This window comes from Falco punctatus, assembly GCF_963210335.1.
Source record: "Falco punctatus genome assembly, chromosome: 3".
In the NCBI taxonomy this organism is placed as follows: domain Eukaryota; kingdom Metazoa; phylum Chordata; class Aves; order Falconiformes; family Falconidae; genus Falco; species Falco punctatus.
Window position 1 is genome coordinate 96879894 of NC_137582.1, and position 12168 is coordinate 96892061.

The 12168-nt window shown below is 46.1% G+C and overlaps 2 protein-coding genes across 16 annotated transcripts in view; one reads left to right on the top strand and one right to left on the bottom strand.

Annotated features, from left to right (window-relative positions):
* PHACTR1 (phosphatase and actin regulator 1) overlaps positions 1–3526 on the top strand; it is a 341429-nt gene extending 337903 nt beyond the window's left edge. For 6 of the 7 annotated variants that reach the window (XM_080380486.1, XM_080380484.1, XM_080380485.1 and 3 more), the window contains 2 exons: positions 1097–1173; positions 3392–3526. In XM_080380486.1, the coding sequence (XP_080236612.1) occupies positions 1097–1173; positions 3392–3407 (93 nt within the window). In that variant the 3' untranslated portion in view covers positions 3408–3526. The other variant, XM_080380487.1, reaches the window with a different exon arrangement.
* Positions 3527–3569: 43 nt separating this feature from the next.
* Positions 3570–12168, bottom strand: part of LOC308061038 (TBC1 domain family member 7-like) — a 30754-nt gene continuing 22155 nt past the window's right edge. For 2 of the 9 annotated variants that reach the window (XM_080380493.1, XM_080380497.1), the window contains exon 9: positions 3570–8614. In XM_080380493.1, the coding sequence (XP_080236619.1) occupies positions 8495–8614 (120 nt within the window). In that variant the 3' untranslated portion in view covers positions 3570–8494. The remainder of the gene's footprint in view (positions 8615–12168) is intronic. The other 7 variants (XR_013927050.1, XR_013927049.1, XR_013927051.1 and 4 more) reach the window with 7 other exon arrangements.

Below are 12168 nucleotides of genomic sequence, written 5' to 3' on the forward strand. Positions count from 1 at the left end.
TGCAAAAGCCCTGTTCTGGTGCTGTTCATACTAGGTTAGATTTCCTCCACTGAGAAAAATTTCTGACAGACATGAGTATTGCCGACTGGCGCAGCCCGTTCCAGCCACTGATCTGATGTTTTCAGCATCACACGGAAAGGCAGGGACACACACTTTGGACCCAGGGGAGTGTTCGGCCACAGCAGCCACCTTGCACGTCCTCTCCAAATACTCACAGTGAAACCCACTGGTGAGCTACAAATACCACAGGGCTGTCAGAAGTCCCCACTTTGGGCTTGGGATTCCAGCCAGCTCTGTTGAGCACCGTCTCTACCACAAAGCTGAGTCCCTCCAAGTCACCCCCTTTTTATTTTTTATTTCTTCAGTATTTCTCTTTCTGCCAGTCACCCCTGGTTTTCTTTCCCTTCATGGACAAGCCACAGAGGCTGTAGGTAACTGGGTCTCCTGCAGGTGCTGAATACAACCACCTGTGGGTAGTTTTCTGCTGGATTAGGGGGTTGAATTGTTTCAATAAATGGCACAGCTGGGTTGTCAGGGGGGAGGAGGATGGTGGGGGGGCACAGCCCAAGGCAGAGCAGAGGGCAAGGAGCCAGGCATCCCTCTTCCCTTCCAGGTAAGCTCGCCCACCTTAGGTAACTGCACCCAAGGAAATTCAGGACCACGTAAAGGTGGGAGACACCTCCAATAGTAGTCTGGCAGGATCCAGGCTCAGTTTACTCACAGTCCAGCTCTGAAGCAGATAGCAGTGTTGGAGAAACTCTGTTGCACATTTTCTTTTCTCATGCTTATGTTAATTTGGGTTTTGTACATGAAAGTGTTTACATAACAAGCTGGAATTGGTTTCTGTATCTGTGTTGTCTATGATACATTTTCAAATTGAGCCATTCGACCAAAGCATTTATCTCTTCCCTTTATGTGATTTAGAACGTGTTTATCTCTGTTCCTTTACATGTTTTAAAGTCTTTTTAATGTTTTTCTTTTTTTTTTCCCTGATGTTATCTATCTGTTTCACTTCTAATATACTGTTTTGAGAACAAAGTGAACTTATTTTGATCTCTCTCATTTATACATTTATGAGTTTATTTGTCCTTTGCAGGCAGCCATTCGAAAAGAGCTTAATGAATTTAAAAGCACTGAAATGGAAGTTCATGAATTAAGTAGGCATCTAACAAGGTAAGCTGAGATTAATTTTTTAAAACTATCGATGAATAATGTTGTTTAAAAAAAAAAAAAAACCAAACACAAACCACAAACCCAGCAGCTCTTTCTTCAACAGCCACTGAACACACCATGAAGTCTAGACAACATTTAGAATTACAGGCTGTAAAAGAAACTCACACAGATGAGCTCATGCCGCCCTATTATGTGGTGGGATGCAGGCATAGCTGTCTGTTTAATAAAGTGTGCCCTCCTTTTATTTTGTTTTTTTTAAACTATCATGGTCTAACTGCATGTCTGTTCTTCTGATATCAAAAGCGAATAGCGTTGGTGTTTGAAGGAGGTCAGGGAGCTCTCGTAGAGCCAGCACGTAGCAAGGTATGAAGGAGGGTACACTCAGACCCTGCTGCACGTACAGCTGTTGGGCGCTGCACATCTCCATCCTGTCCTCCACATCCTGCCACAGAGAGGCACTATATCTAATGCTTTTAGGCCTTTTTAGTTAAAAAGTTAGAGACTGACCCCAAACCAACAGCCCTCCTCCCTGCCAGGCGAGGGCCGAGGCACGCGGGGAGGTCAGGGCACATCCCCTTATGCAGCCTGTGCTGAGTCTGCTCTGGCTTTGGTGCCCAGATGAGCTGATCTGGCATTTCGGCTGAAGTCAGGGCTTTGCAAATCAACATTAACCCCCCACTCATCGTTAGACATTAAAGACAAGCGTTAGGTATTGAAGATAAGTGACAGGGAGCTCTGGTGCAAAGCTGGAGCTGCCTGTCTATTAATCTGTTCATCAGCTGGGTGCTCATAAAAAATGCAGGCAATACTTTTAAGAAAAGTACAGAAAAGCTTAAGGCAAAATTAATTTTGTATTAGGGGATTTTTATGTGTATAAATTAATAATTATATGAAAATTCACCACATGCATTATGTATATATTCCCTTGCAGAAACAATCTCCCTTCTACTTCCTAGCCCGTGCCAGGATGGTTGCACTGGAGTTTGTAGTAAGGCAGTGCTGCTCGAGACAGGCCGGCTGCTTCTGAGCCACGAGGGCTGGAGGAAGCTGTAGGGTGTGCAATTGGCCTAGATCTGGTGACCCCAGTGACCAAGCCTTTGAGGGACACTTGGCTCACTCCTCCAGGAGAGCGGGGACAAATTTAGAAAGGATGAGGCTGTTATAAAGAGGATGTTGCTACAGGGAGCTGAGCTCTGTTGATTGCCACGAGGCCTTTAGCATCCCACAAACACTGGTTTAGTTTTCCAGGTCTCTCCAGCTGCTTGGGTTTCGCAGGTTTCTGGGCAGTATTTTGCCTCTCTGCCAGTGTTGGGGTGAGCAGTGACCCTTTGAGGTGACTCGGCTTGTATCTGAAAGCCACCGAGTGCTTTGGCTCACTAAGTTCGGGCCATGCATACTTGGAGGTATAGCTAATATAATAGAAATTGGAATAAGGGTTTGTCTGAAGTTCATGAGGACTTACTGGTTAGACAAGTGGCTTTGGGAAAACATGCACTTGAAGGAAGCACGCTTAACCAAAATGAAGTAATTCCCTTAAACAAACTAGATAAATCACCATTATAAAATCATTAGCAAGGTAATGAGCTATTCATGTCATTAAGCAGTGGCATGAGCTGAGCGAAGAATGTGAGCGTTGCTTTACTAGTGGGACACATTAATTTGTTCATAATAAGAGTGAAAAATCAAAGCTAAAAAAAAACAAAAGAAATCCTTTGCAGAACTGACAAACCCAGGCCTCCTGACACAGGGTGTGCTAGCGGAAAGGATGGCCATTTTGGATCTGCTTAGCTCTTTAGCCTCCAATATTAAGAAATAATCATACCTGAAGTGTCTGTAAATCTTTCTGGCTGAAGACCATAAGGTTTGTCGAAACCAGACAGTTTTTGTGGAACCAGGCATGGTGTGGTCTGAAAGAGGGCTAGCCGATCCGAGATAACTCGCTCGGGGATCTGATGGGATGAATCTGTCTTTGGTACATTTTGGTGCAAACAGGTTATGCCTCTGAACAGTGAGTCTGGCGAGGACCAAGGAATTGTGAGCATCCCTCTGGGTCTGCAGTGCCAGCATGGCTGATGTCAGTGCTACTGCAATCGAGCTCTGCCTAATTGTGTCACTGTAGCAATTAGTTCTCCAAATTTTTTTATGTACAATACGCATGTGAGGATATTATCTTACCATTTCTTTTTTTTTTTTTTTTCTTTTTCCTCTTGGGTTTCAGGTTTCATAGACCGTAGCAGTTCAATTCTACCTGACTACTATGCCATCTTCAAAACATAACTAAAAGGAACCATAAGTGCTGGTATTATTCACTTCCCTGTTACGTACAATGTAAATCTTCTGAACTGCCTTTTTAAAAAACAAACAAACAAAAAAAAAGAGTAGAAAAATAAATATTAAAAAAAAAAAGATAAAATTGTATTTACATGTGATGGATACTGCAGCATCATCAGACCTGCTGGTTCAAGCTTCAGTAACAGAAAATACCCCTGGTGGGAATCGTGCCAAGACTTGGCATCTATGTATAAGACTTTCCCGGCATGTGGATTTGCCATACATGTTCAAGCCCAGCTGGTGGTGCATCCATTTCGTCTTCAGGCACCCCTCATCCTGACAAGCCTCTGTCATCAACTCTAGAGAGCCCTGGGATGGTGTGCAGGGAACCACTGGCCTGGGTGAAGTCTTCAAAAGACAAGCACCTGTGGCACTAAAGCACTTATACCAAACACTCCTTTCAGGCTGCGAGCACCTTATGAGGACGGTGAAGGAGCAGAACTACTCTACAGGCCAGCCCATCTGTGACTGTCATCTGAGGAGGAAGGCATTTCTTTCCCTGGAGCAGTTTCTAGCCAGTCAATAGGCACTGTTCAGCTCCCAAGCAGAAAAAGGCATCACCTGTGAAGAACAGGACTCCCCACCGAAGGCTGGTTCAGTTCTAGCAACTGTTTCTGTTTCGTCTCTTTCCAGTATGATTTTCCAAACCCAGCTGTGAACCCACCAGTAGTAAACAACCAGAATGCTGAGGACAAGCAAGCAAAACCCATCTCTTCATGGTCACTGCATGGCATTTGCTCAGCTTGTAGTTTGTTTTTACACCCGAGCCTCGTGACTGTGCGAGCCAACATGCATCCAGCAGGAAGAAAGGCTGGAATTCCGACTGGCTCTGCAGCGGGACACGCGACAGGAGGAACTGGGGGGTCGATGGACATCTATTCTCTCTGTATCAGGTGTTTCAAGAACTGATCCTAAACTCATACTGAGGAAAGCATGACAGGTTGTGATACCCAGCCTAACAAAAGGAGTCTGGAGCTTCGGTGTGGGTGGGGGGACTGTCCCCAGTACCCACAGCTGAGGCGTAAGGACAGCGATTCAGAGGTGTTCTGGTTTGGTTTTGATTTATTTTTATTATGGTGATTTAACAAGCAAACTGACCAAGCAGAGCTCGGAGAGCTGGTCACCCTGGGCCTGGTTTACCTGCCAACGTAAGCGCGTACTTAACGCTGAGCAAGCACGCCCACAGCCTCACTGCAGGCAAGACCATGGCCGACGGGCTTCGTGACAGCTGAACACGTTGAAGTGCTTTTCTGAACTTAGGCCAGCACCTTCCATACTTAAGTCCTTAACTAGTGTCACGCCAGCAAGCTGGGGCAAACGTCTAGGATTCCCTTCCAGCTCTGGCAAGAAACGGTAACGCCCTGGTTTGGGCCAGCAGCCCAGAGCACTGTAGCAACATTACTGTAAGAAGTTCCAGATTATTACTTCAGGAACCTTTTATTCTTCCCATAATAACTAACTATTTTACTTTGACAGTTTGACCAGAGAGGCCAAAGTTTTTTACTACGGTATTGTTATTTCTGTTACGACTTTATTATTTTTTCCTTTCTTGTTGTCTTCCATTTATCTATCCCCCTCTACCCCCACCCCCCCGCTAACATTGCCCCTCACCGATGGCGGGCTGACAAGCCTCTCGTGTGAGCATTTAATGGCCAATGCTGCACAGTGCCAACACTCCTGCCTCTTCTCAGGCCTCTGTCTCATTCCTCCGGTCACAGGAGTAAAGCAAAAGGACCTGCACATAGCCCATGGAGTTGCTCTAGCACCCAGGCTGCCCAAATAACACTGGCAGGTAGGCTAATGGGCTCCATTTGCACTTGGTGGTGGTACTCAATACCTCACAGATTTGCTCTCCATCAGAGACAAACAAAAGCATTTTACTCCCACCTGTGGCTATCCTTGCAATGCTATGGATTATTAGCTATTAAATAAGAATTGGCTGTTGTAGGATGGAAGACGCTACAAAGGAAAGTAAAGACCAACTAGTTTCTGGTGCCTCCTTTTCTCGGCATCATGCCTCTGATGTGATACACTTCCCAGATTGGGGAGTGATTTCCAAAGAAATACACAGTGATCCCTGTATCACCAGCTCGCAGTTGCTTTAGACACAAGTCAATCAGTAGAGAAGCCTTTAATGTGCAATGTTATCAGCTCAGTGCAGCAAAGACAGAGCATGACATACTAGCCAGGAATACAGTGCTCTGGGGTTATTTTCATGAAAACCTGGAGTTTGTGGTTTTAAATCCCTCCACATACACATGCATGTGTAACAAGACCACACCACGGCTTTAAAAAGGGAAAACAGAACTCTATGCTTTTGACTACACAGTTTCGAAGAGCATCGAGCCCTCATGCTCCCAGTATGGATCCCACACCGGCATCATTAGCTGAGAGGTTCACTGTGAAAGGGAAAGGAGGCTGCTGGAGGAGCAGCAGTGACAGAAATCAGAGGACTCAGTAGGCTGGTGGGAGGAAAAAGTGAGATTTTTTTTTTCTTTTTCCATTTTATGATTGAAATGAAGAGGAAAGAGGTAGAAGTAGCAGACTACCGCTGTCAGTGTCTTGTCGGTGCTGGAGTCCCCAGGGGAACGGGTACGCTGTGGGCAACGTCACTGTGGGTCCTGCCACTGGCCCTGGTGGGCTCGGACGCCAGCGGTGCCCACGCCTGCCAGTCTGGCAGCCTAAACAAACCCTTGGGCACTGGTTAAGGCATGTAAAAGCCAAGTCTTGGGTGATGGCCAGACATTCCCCAGCACCCTGCCTTCATCTGGATGGGCCCAGGGCAGGTCCCGGCTGACCACTGCACAAGTTGTCACACTCAGCCTGCCTCAGGATTCCTGCTGTCCCCAGGGCAGTTACATGCAGCAATGCTTTAGTATTTTTTTTTTTCCCATTATGTTAACTCCTGGCTGAGCAGACAGCAGGACACAGTGGAAGAACTGCCACATTTCTTCCACATTGCAAGCAGAGCTTATTACTGAGAAGGGGAAGGGGGAGGAGAAAGAAGCCATATGAAGTGTTTGGCACCGCAGTAAGCCTCCCAGAACTGGCACTTCAGCTGGTTTTAGCTTCGGTGGGTCTGGGTATTTTGCAAAGTTAACCTCTGGTAAGGCATTCTCCAGCAGCCTTTCAGTGCCTGAACACTGCAGCACATCCTCAGTTTGCACACCCACCTCTGGCCATCCATGGGGAGTTGCAAGCAGGCTGGGGAACAGCTAGTCTTTTTTTTTTTTTTTTTTTTTTTTTTTTTTTTTTTTTTATTCTCTCTTCTTGAGCATTTGTCATCTCATCTGTGAAAGCCATCTCTATCACAGCAAAGCAGTTGCGAATCTGTTGGGGGTGAGAAGAAAAGACAGTAACAGTCATGATTTCCCCTCTTTCAACCTGGATTACGTGTAGGATGATGGCATTCCTGCTAACGTTGCAGTTAACACTGGTCATCCTCATGCACATTAGGAGGAGATTAATAGCAGTAACAAAGAAATTACCTCAGGTATAGAGAATGGAAAAATGGAAAAATCAACGCAGAACGAAAATCACTATTCCAATCATCCATCTCCAGGGCTGATAATAGAGATAATATTCTAGAGTCAAGGAAGAAAAACATTTTGGATTGAATCCTGATGGGTTATTCATACTTAAAACATGCAAGTATTGTGACACGTTCTACAGCCTATGGGAAGATGAAGTGGAAACTGGGAGACTGGGGAGGTGGCGGGGATTAGAAAAGCGATTCCAAAATGTCTAGACAAGAGTTTCAATTGTTTTGAAAGAAGCGACAGCGAGGAAACGTGATGGTGCCATCACATCGCCCGCCTGCCCTCACCAGCAGTGTGTACAGGGACCAGGCGAGGTGTTTATGACCTGCAGGGAAGGTCACCCTGGGGCTTTCCCCCACCCTGCACCCTGCTGCTTAGGGACTTGCAAGCCAAAGAAGTTTCAGGCAGCAGGTTTGCTGGGACGGGGCTCAGGCCAGCTTTTGCCTCTAGACAATTCCTAGTGCGCACTCTAGACAGTATCAGAAGAGAAGGAAGGGGGTGGTGGGGGAAAATATAATAGACTTTTAACTAATTTATGTTAACTGAAACAATTTAGTGAGCCTATTACACAAATAGATTTCAGCCTAATACTTAAATGTAACCACAGCACTTTGTCATCACTGCAGCTAGTCACCAAACTCACCCATCATTATTTCTGCAGTGCCGTCTGTGCAGTGGAAACGCTATAAACCAACAGGGAGGGAGCACTTCCAACACGCCCAGGGAAAGCCTGCACTCCTCAAAATAGATGGCGGAGATGTAAACCCATAGTTAGATGTGAACGGGGGCTCCCTAACGTGCCTGCAAATAAAATCATTTTGTATAAACAGCCATGGGAGATGACTAGGCTAATAAAAAATCAGGAAAGTAAAAGGGGACAAATTATTTTTCCCAGGTGTTCAGTCTGCTCGAGCTTGGAACACCTTCTGTAAACAAAGAGGAGGTGACGGGCACATTACCTGCGTTCCCATGTGTCCCAGTTACTCCTACACCAGTTGCATTTTCCAGTTGATATCCAAGTGTATGTATATAGTTTGTCTTTGTATAGGAGTGAGTGTGGTGGCTGTCAATCATGTGCTCTTCCAGTATTGTAATTTAACAGATTATGGCTGTATGAAAATGATGTAAATAACTAGAAAAAAATTAAACTGGATCTATGTCCTAGGTTTTGTACATACTGAAACTGCATGGTATTTAAATTATTGTTTGTCTCTGATGTATGCAGTTTCTTAAAAAAATTCATTTAAAAAAAAAAAAAAGCATTCCTGTGCCCGTGTATTTTATCACCCTCTGTCCCAGTGACTGACGGCGTAATGAACGGATGCAGCCAAGGATCCCATCCCTCCTGCTGCCAGCCAGGCTCAGCACTGCAGCCCGGCACTGCCGTGACACGGTGCATGCCCACACCTCAGCAGGGAGCAAAGCAGGAGAGCAAGACTTACCCGAGCAGATCAACGGGACGTTGTATCAGCTGCGCCACCAGCACCGTCTTTGTGAGCTGGTTTAGCCAAGGTGTGCCAGGGAAGATGGCTGGTACCCCAGCTGCTGAAGTGGTACCCAACACCAGGCTCCTAAAGAACAACAGTGTGCACTAGACAGACATCCACTAACAACCAAAACCCACCGCTCGCCACAGAGCTCACACCCTGCCAAGCACCTGCTGCCAGAGCCAACGTGCAGCATTTGCCAGCTCTGCTCTCCTGTCCCCATTCCTAAGTCTCTATCCAACGTGCAACACCCCGTGGTTAGAGAAAAACGCCTCTGAGCAGCACCAGCACATGCTGTCGCTGTTCAGCAGAGGAGCCAAACCTGCACATCTGGCTACTTTCATACCGCCTTTTCATCTTTTCTTTTTTCCCCCCCTTTCGTTTCCCTGAGCAGCTTCCGTGGCTGCACAGCATTTCAGGTTGTGACAAGCTGCAGCCTCTGCGTATTGAAAAGGGGAGGAAAAACCTTCTTCACAAGAGTAAGTACGTGCCTTCAAACAGTGTCACAAGCCTTCTGCAGGAAGTACCTCAGGTAACAGCTCTGCTTCGGCTGTTTAGTTTTCCTAAGTGATGCTGCAAAACTTCTGACCCCAAAGAGACAACTGGCACCCAGAATCCTCACTGTAACTGGCAGGTGGGAGCAGCTCCCCACCCCCCAATGCACACAGCATCTTCAATTACACACAAATAGAAGGTCCATATACTTTCACTGACCAAAATTCTGCTCCTTTCCATTGCTGATACAGAGACACAACACCATCAAAACTCTGGTACTGGGCTTTTTTGTTTGTTTCCATTGAGGTAAGTTTTCACTGACCTACTTACAATCCTCATTTGTGCGTGTGTGTGTGTATATTTCCATTCTGACAGCCACCAAGTCTATAGCTAGCCAGTTAAGTTTGGATAAATGAAGTTAAAAACCCAATAAATCCTAGTTTTTGACTAACGAGCCTCTTCCCCCACAACTAGCTATGGCTTCTGTAACAGCATCATATAGTGGTTTAATTACATGCAGTAATTTATGCTTTAGGAGGAAAAACGGTGGTGAGGATACATCATACAGGGATTGTGAGAGCACAGCCCAATCTCTTGCATGAACACCTCTACACAAAGGCTGTGTTTTTATGTTTTAACGGAAACATTTCATAAAACCGGTCTAAGGAAAGAGACGTGTGTGTCTTCAGTAAAGTCCATGTAATTACTAGCAATCAAATTGCAATCTAATGCCATCTTTAGGCAGGAAATAGAGGAGGGCTGGGGGGTGTGGGGGGAGTGTGGAAATCAACACTTCATTAAACAGGCAGCCCCTTGTGACCAGCTCAGCAACAGCATTTGTGCTACCTGTACCAGCTCCTCCAAACTGCCTCACAAAAAAGGAGAGTCGCCGCATAGGACCAACTGGCAGCCAGGCGTACCCCGCAGTTGCTCTCTTGCAACCTGTTATACCTGTTCATGGGACATAAAATAGAACAATCTACATTTTAACATCTGTTTGATGAGTATCCTAAGTTTTACATACATGGATACATTTACGGGGAGAGGCAGGAGACAGGCCTCCCTGTTCGGCAACTGGTTTATAATGTCAAAGCTAGATCCACACTCCACGCGCACATGTGCCCAGGAGTTGATCTTCAGTCCAAAGGCCGCTAGGCATCTAAATTTTGGGGAGAAGGAAAAGGGAAACATGCTGAGCCCACTCAGCAAATCCAGCAAAGGCACTGGAAGGCCCACGCTGCCAGACACAAGCCCAGCAGTGCACGCACTCACAAGTGCACATGCAGCCAGGTATGGGGAGAGATTGCTTTGCCATCACCTTCCTCACCTCCATTTCTCCCCTTCACCTCTCGGATCAAGGTTCCCAGGCAACCGAGCCCTAAAACAACAGTGTGGCCATGCCCTGGTCACACCATCGAGCTGGTCTAGATGGCACAAAGCAGCCGTCCTACTCCCGAGCAGAGCGAATTGACAGCTTCTGGTGTACGCACCCAACCAGCATCCTTTAAAAAGCAGCCGCCAGGGCACGACGCAGATGGTGCACCACCCACCTACACCCACACCAGCAAGCACTGCTTACAAATTGTACCAAACTGCTTACAAAATTCTTCCCTCAGTGGCAGAATGAATGGAAGCTTGGCTTTTCAGGAAATTTGTGCTGTTTGGATAGGAGCTCTGGTGTTCAGAATGACATCATCTTCAACTGAAGTTGCCCCACATGTCCCATGGGGTGATTAAAGTTGATCTATTCACAGAAACCTCCCCTTTATCGCTGTTACTTTGAATTATTGTATTTCAGCCACTTTTGTCCCCATACTCCCCTGCTTTTCTTTCCATACTCTCAGGCCCCTTACTATACTAGAGTTCAAACCACGCATTTTTCAAGCATCATCCTCCAACATCTGCCATTACTCTTCTTATCTGGAGTTTCCATCACATTTGGACATCAGCTGGAAAAGAACTGGTGCACGCAACACGGGACAGCACAGACATGTGGCATTGCTCTAAACCTCTCTGGAGAGTACTGCTCGAGGGAAGAACTGGACCAAATTAAGCTTATTTTTATTGTTTGCAAAGCCCATGAAGATACTTGGCAGGGGGAGGCTTGGGGGCAGGAGCTTTCACTCTCCAAAGTGAATGCTTTAGTGTTATTTCTATTGTCTCTCGTGGGGGAAGATTATGAAAACCCCAAAAAAACATAAACCACTCTTAGCAGCTAGCTCTATATGAACAAGCAAGCCTGCAGCAAGCAGGTACACAGCCAGTCAAGAATAATATAAAGACATAATATCTCATTTTCAAGCTTCTCAGGAAAAATAACCAGCAGATGACTTGCTACCATACTCCTCTGGAATGACACAGAGGTAACAAATCGCAGAGGTCACCCCTTCCCTGCATTACTTAGCCAGGGATTTCAGCTGGAGGCTCAATGACGTGCAACTTCAAAACAATCTGTGTAGGAAATTTAAAGGCATCTTGCCTCCATCTCACCCTGATGGTCACACGCTGACGACAGCGAAAGCTTGCATTTTGCTGCTCTGCTCTCTTGGGAAGTAGGTCTGTGAGCTAAAGTGTTATGTTCAGCTGAGCAGACATCACCAAAAATTAATGAGTGTAAGTTAGGCAGATTCATACTTTCAGTCTTCTGGGAATTCAGTAAGTTTTCTGCATAAACTGTATCCCTCGTAAATCCACAGTGAAAGCTTGGAAATGGATCCATCAAGATACACAGAAAGATCTCTTACAAGATCGGTGAAGGAAGCATGGAGTTAAACCACTGTCTATTCCCCAGAGGCCTCCCATCCTTCAGGGTAGCCCAGAATAAATAATGCACTCCATTAAAGAAACACTCTGGTTCTTTGTACATGAAACCAAAAAAACTGCCTATGAACTTCAGCTAACACTGAAGTGCAGCAGCATTTGAGGATCCAGCCCACAGATGCTGAAATGTTTAAGTAAAAGTGCTGTTGCTCATGTGGAAACACAAAGATTTTTACAAAGAGGGTGATTGAGCACCGGCCCAGGTTGCCCAGAGAGGCTGTGAAGTCTCCCTCTTTGGAGACATTTCAAAGCCACATGGACACGGTCCTGTGCAACCAGCTCCAGGCAGCCCTGCCTGAGCAGGGGGTGGGCCCAGGTGACCC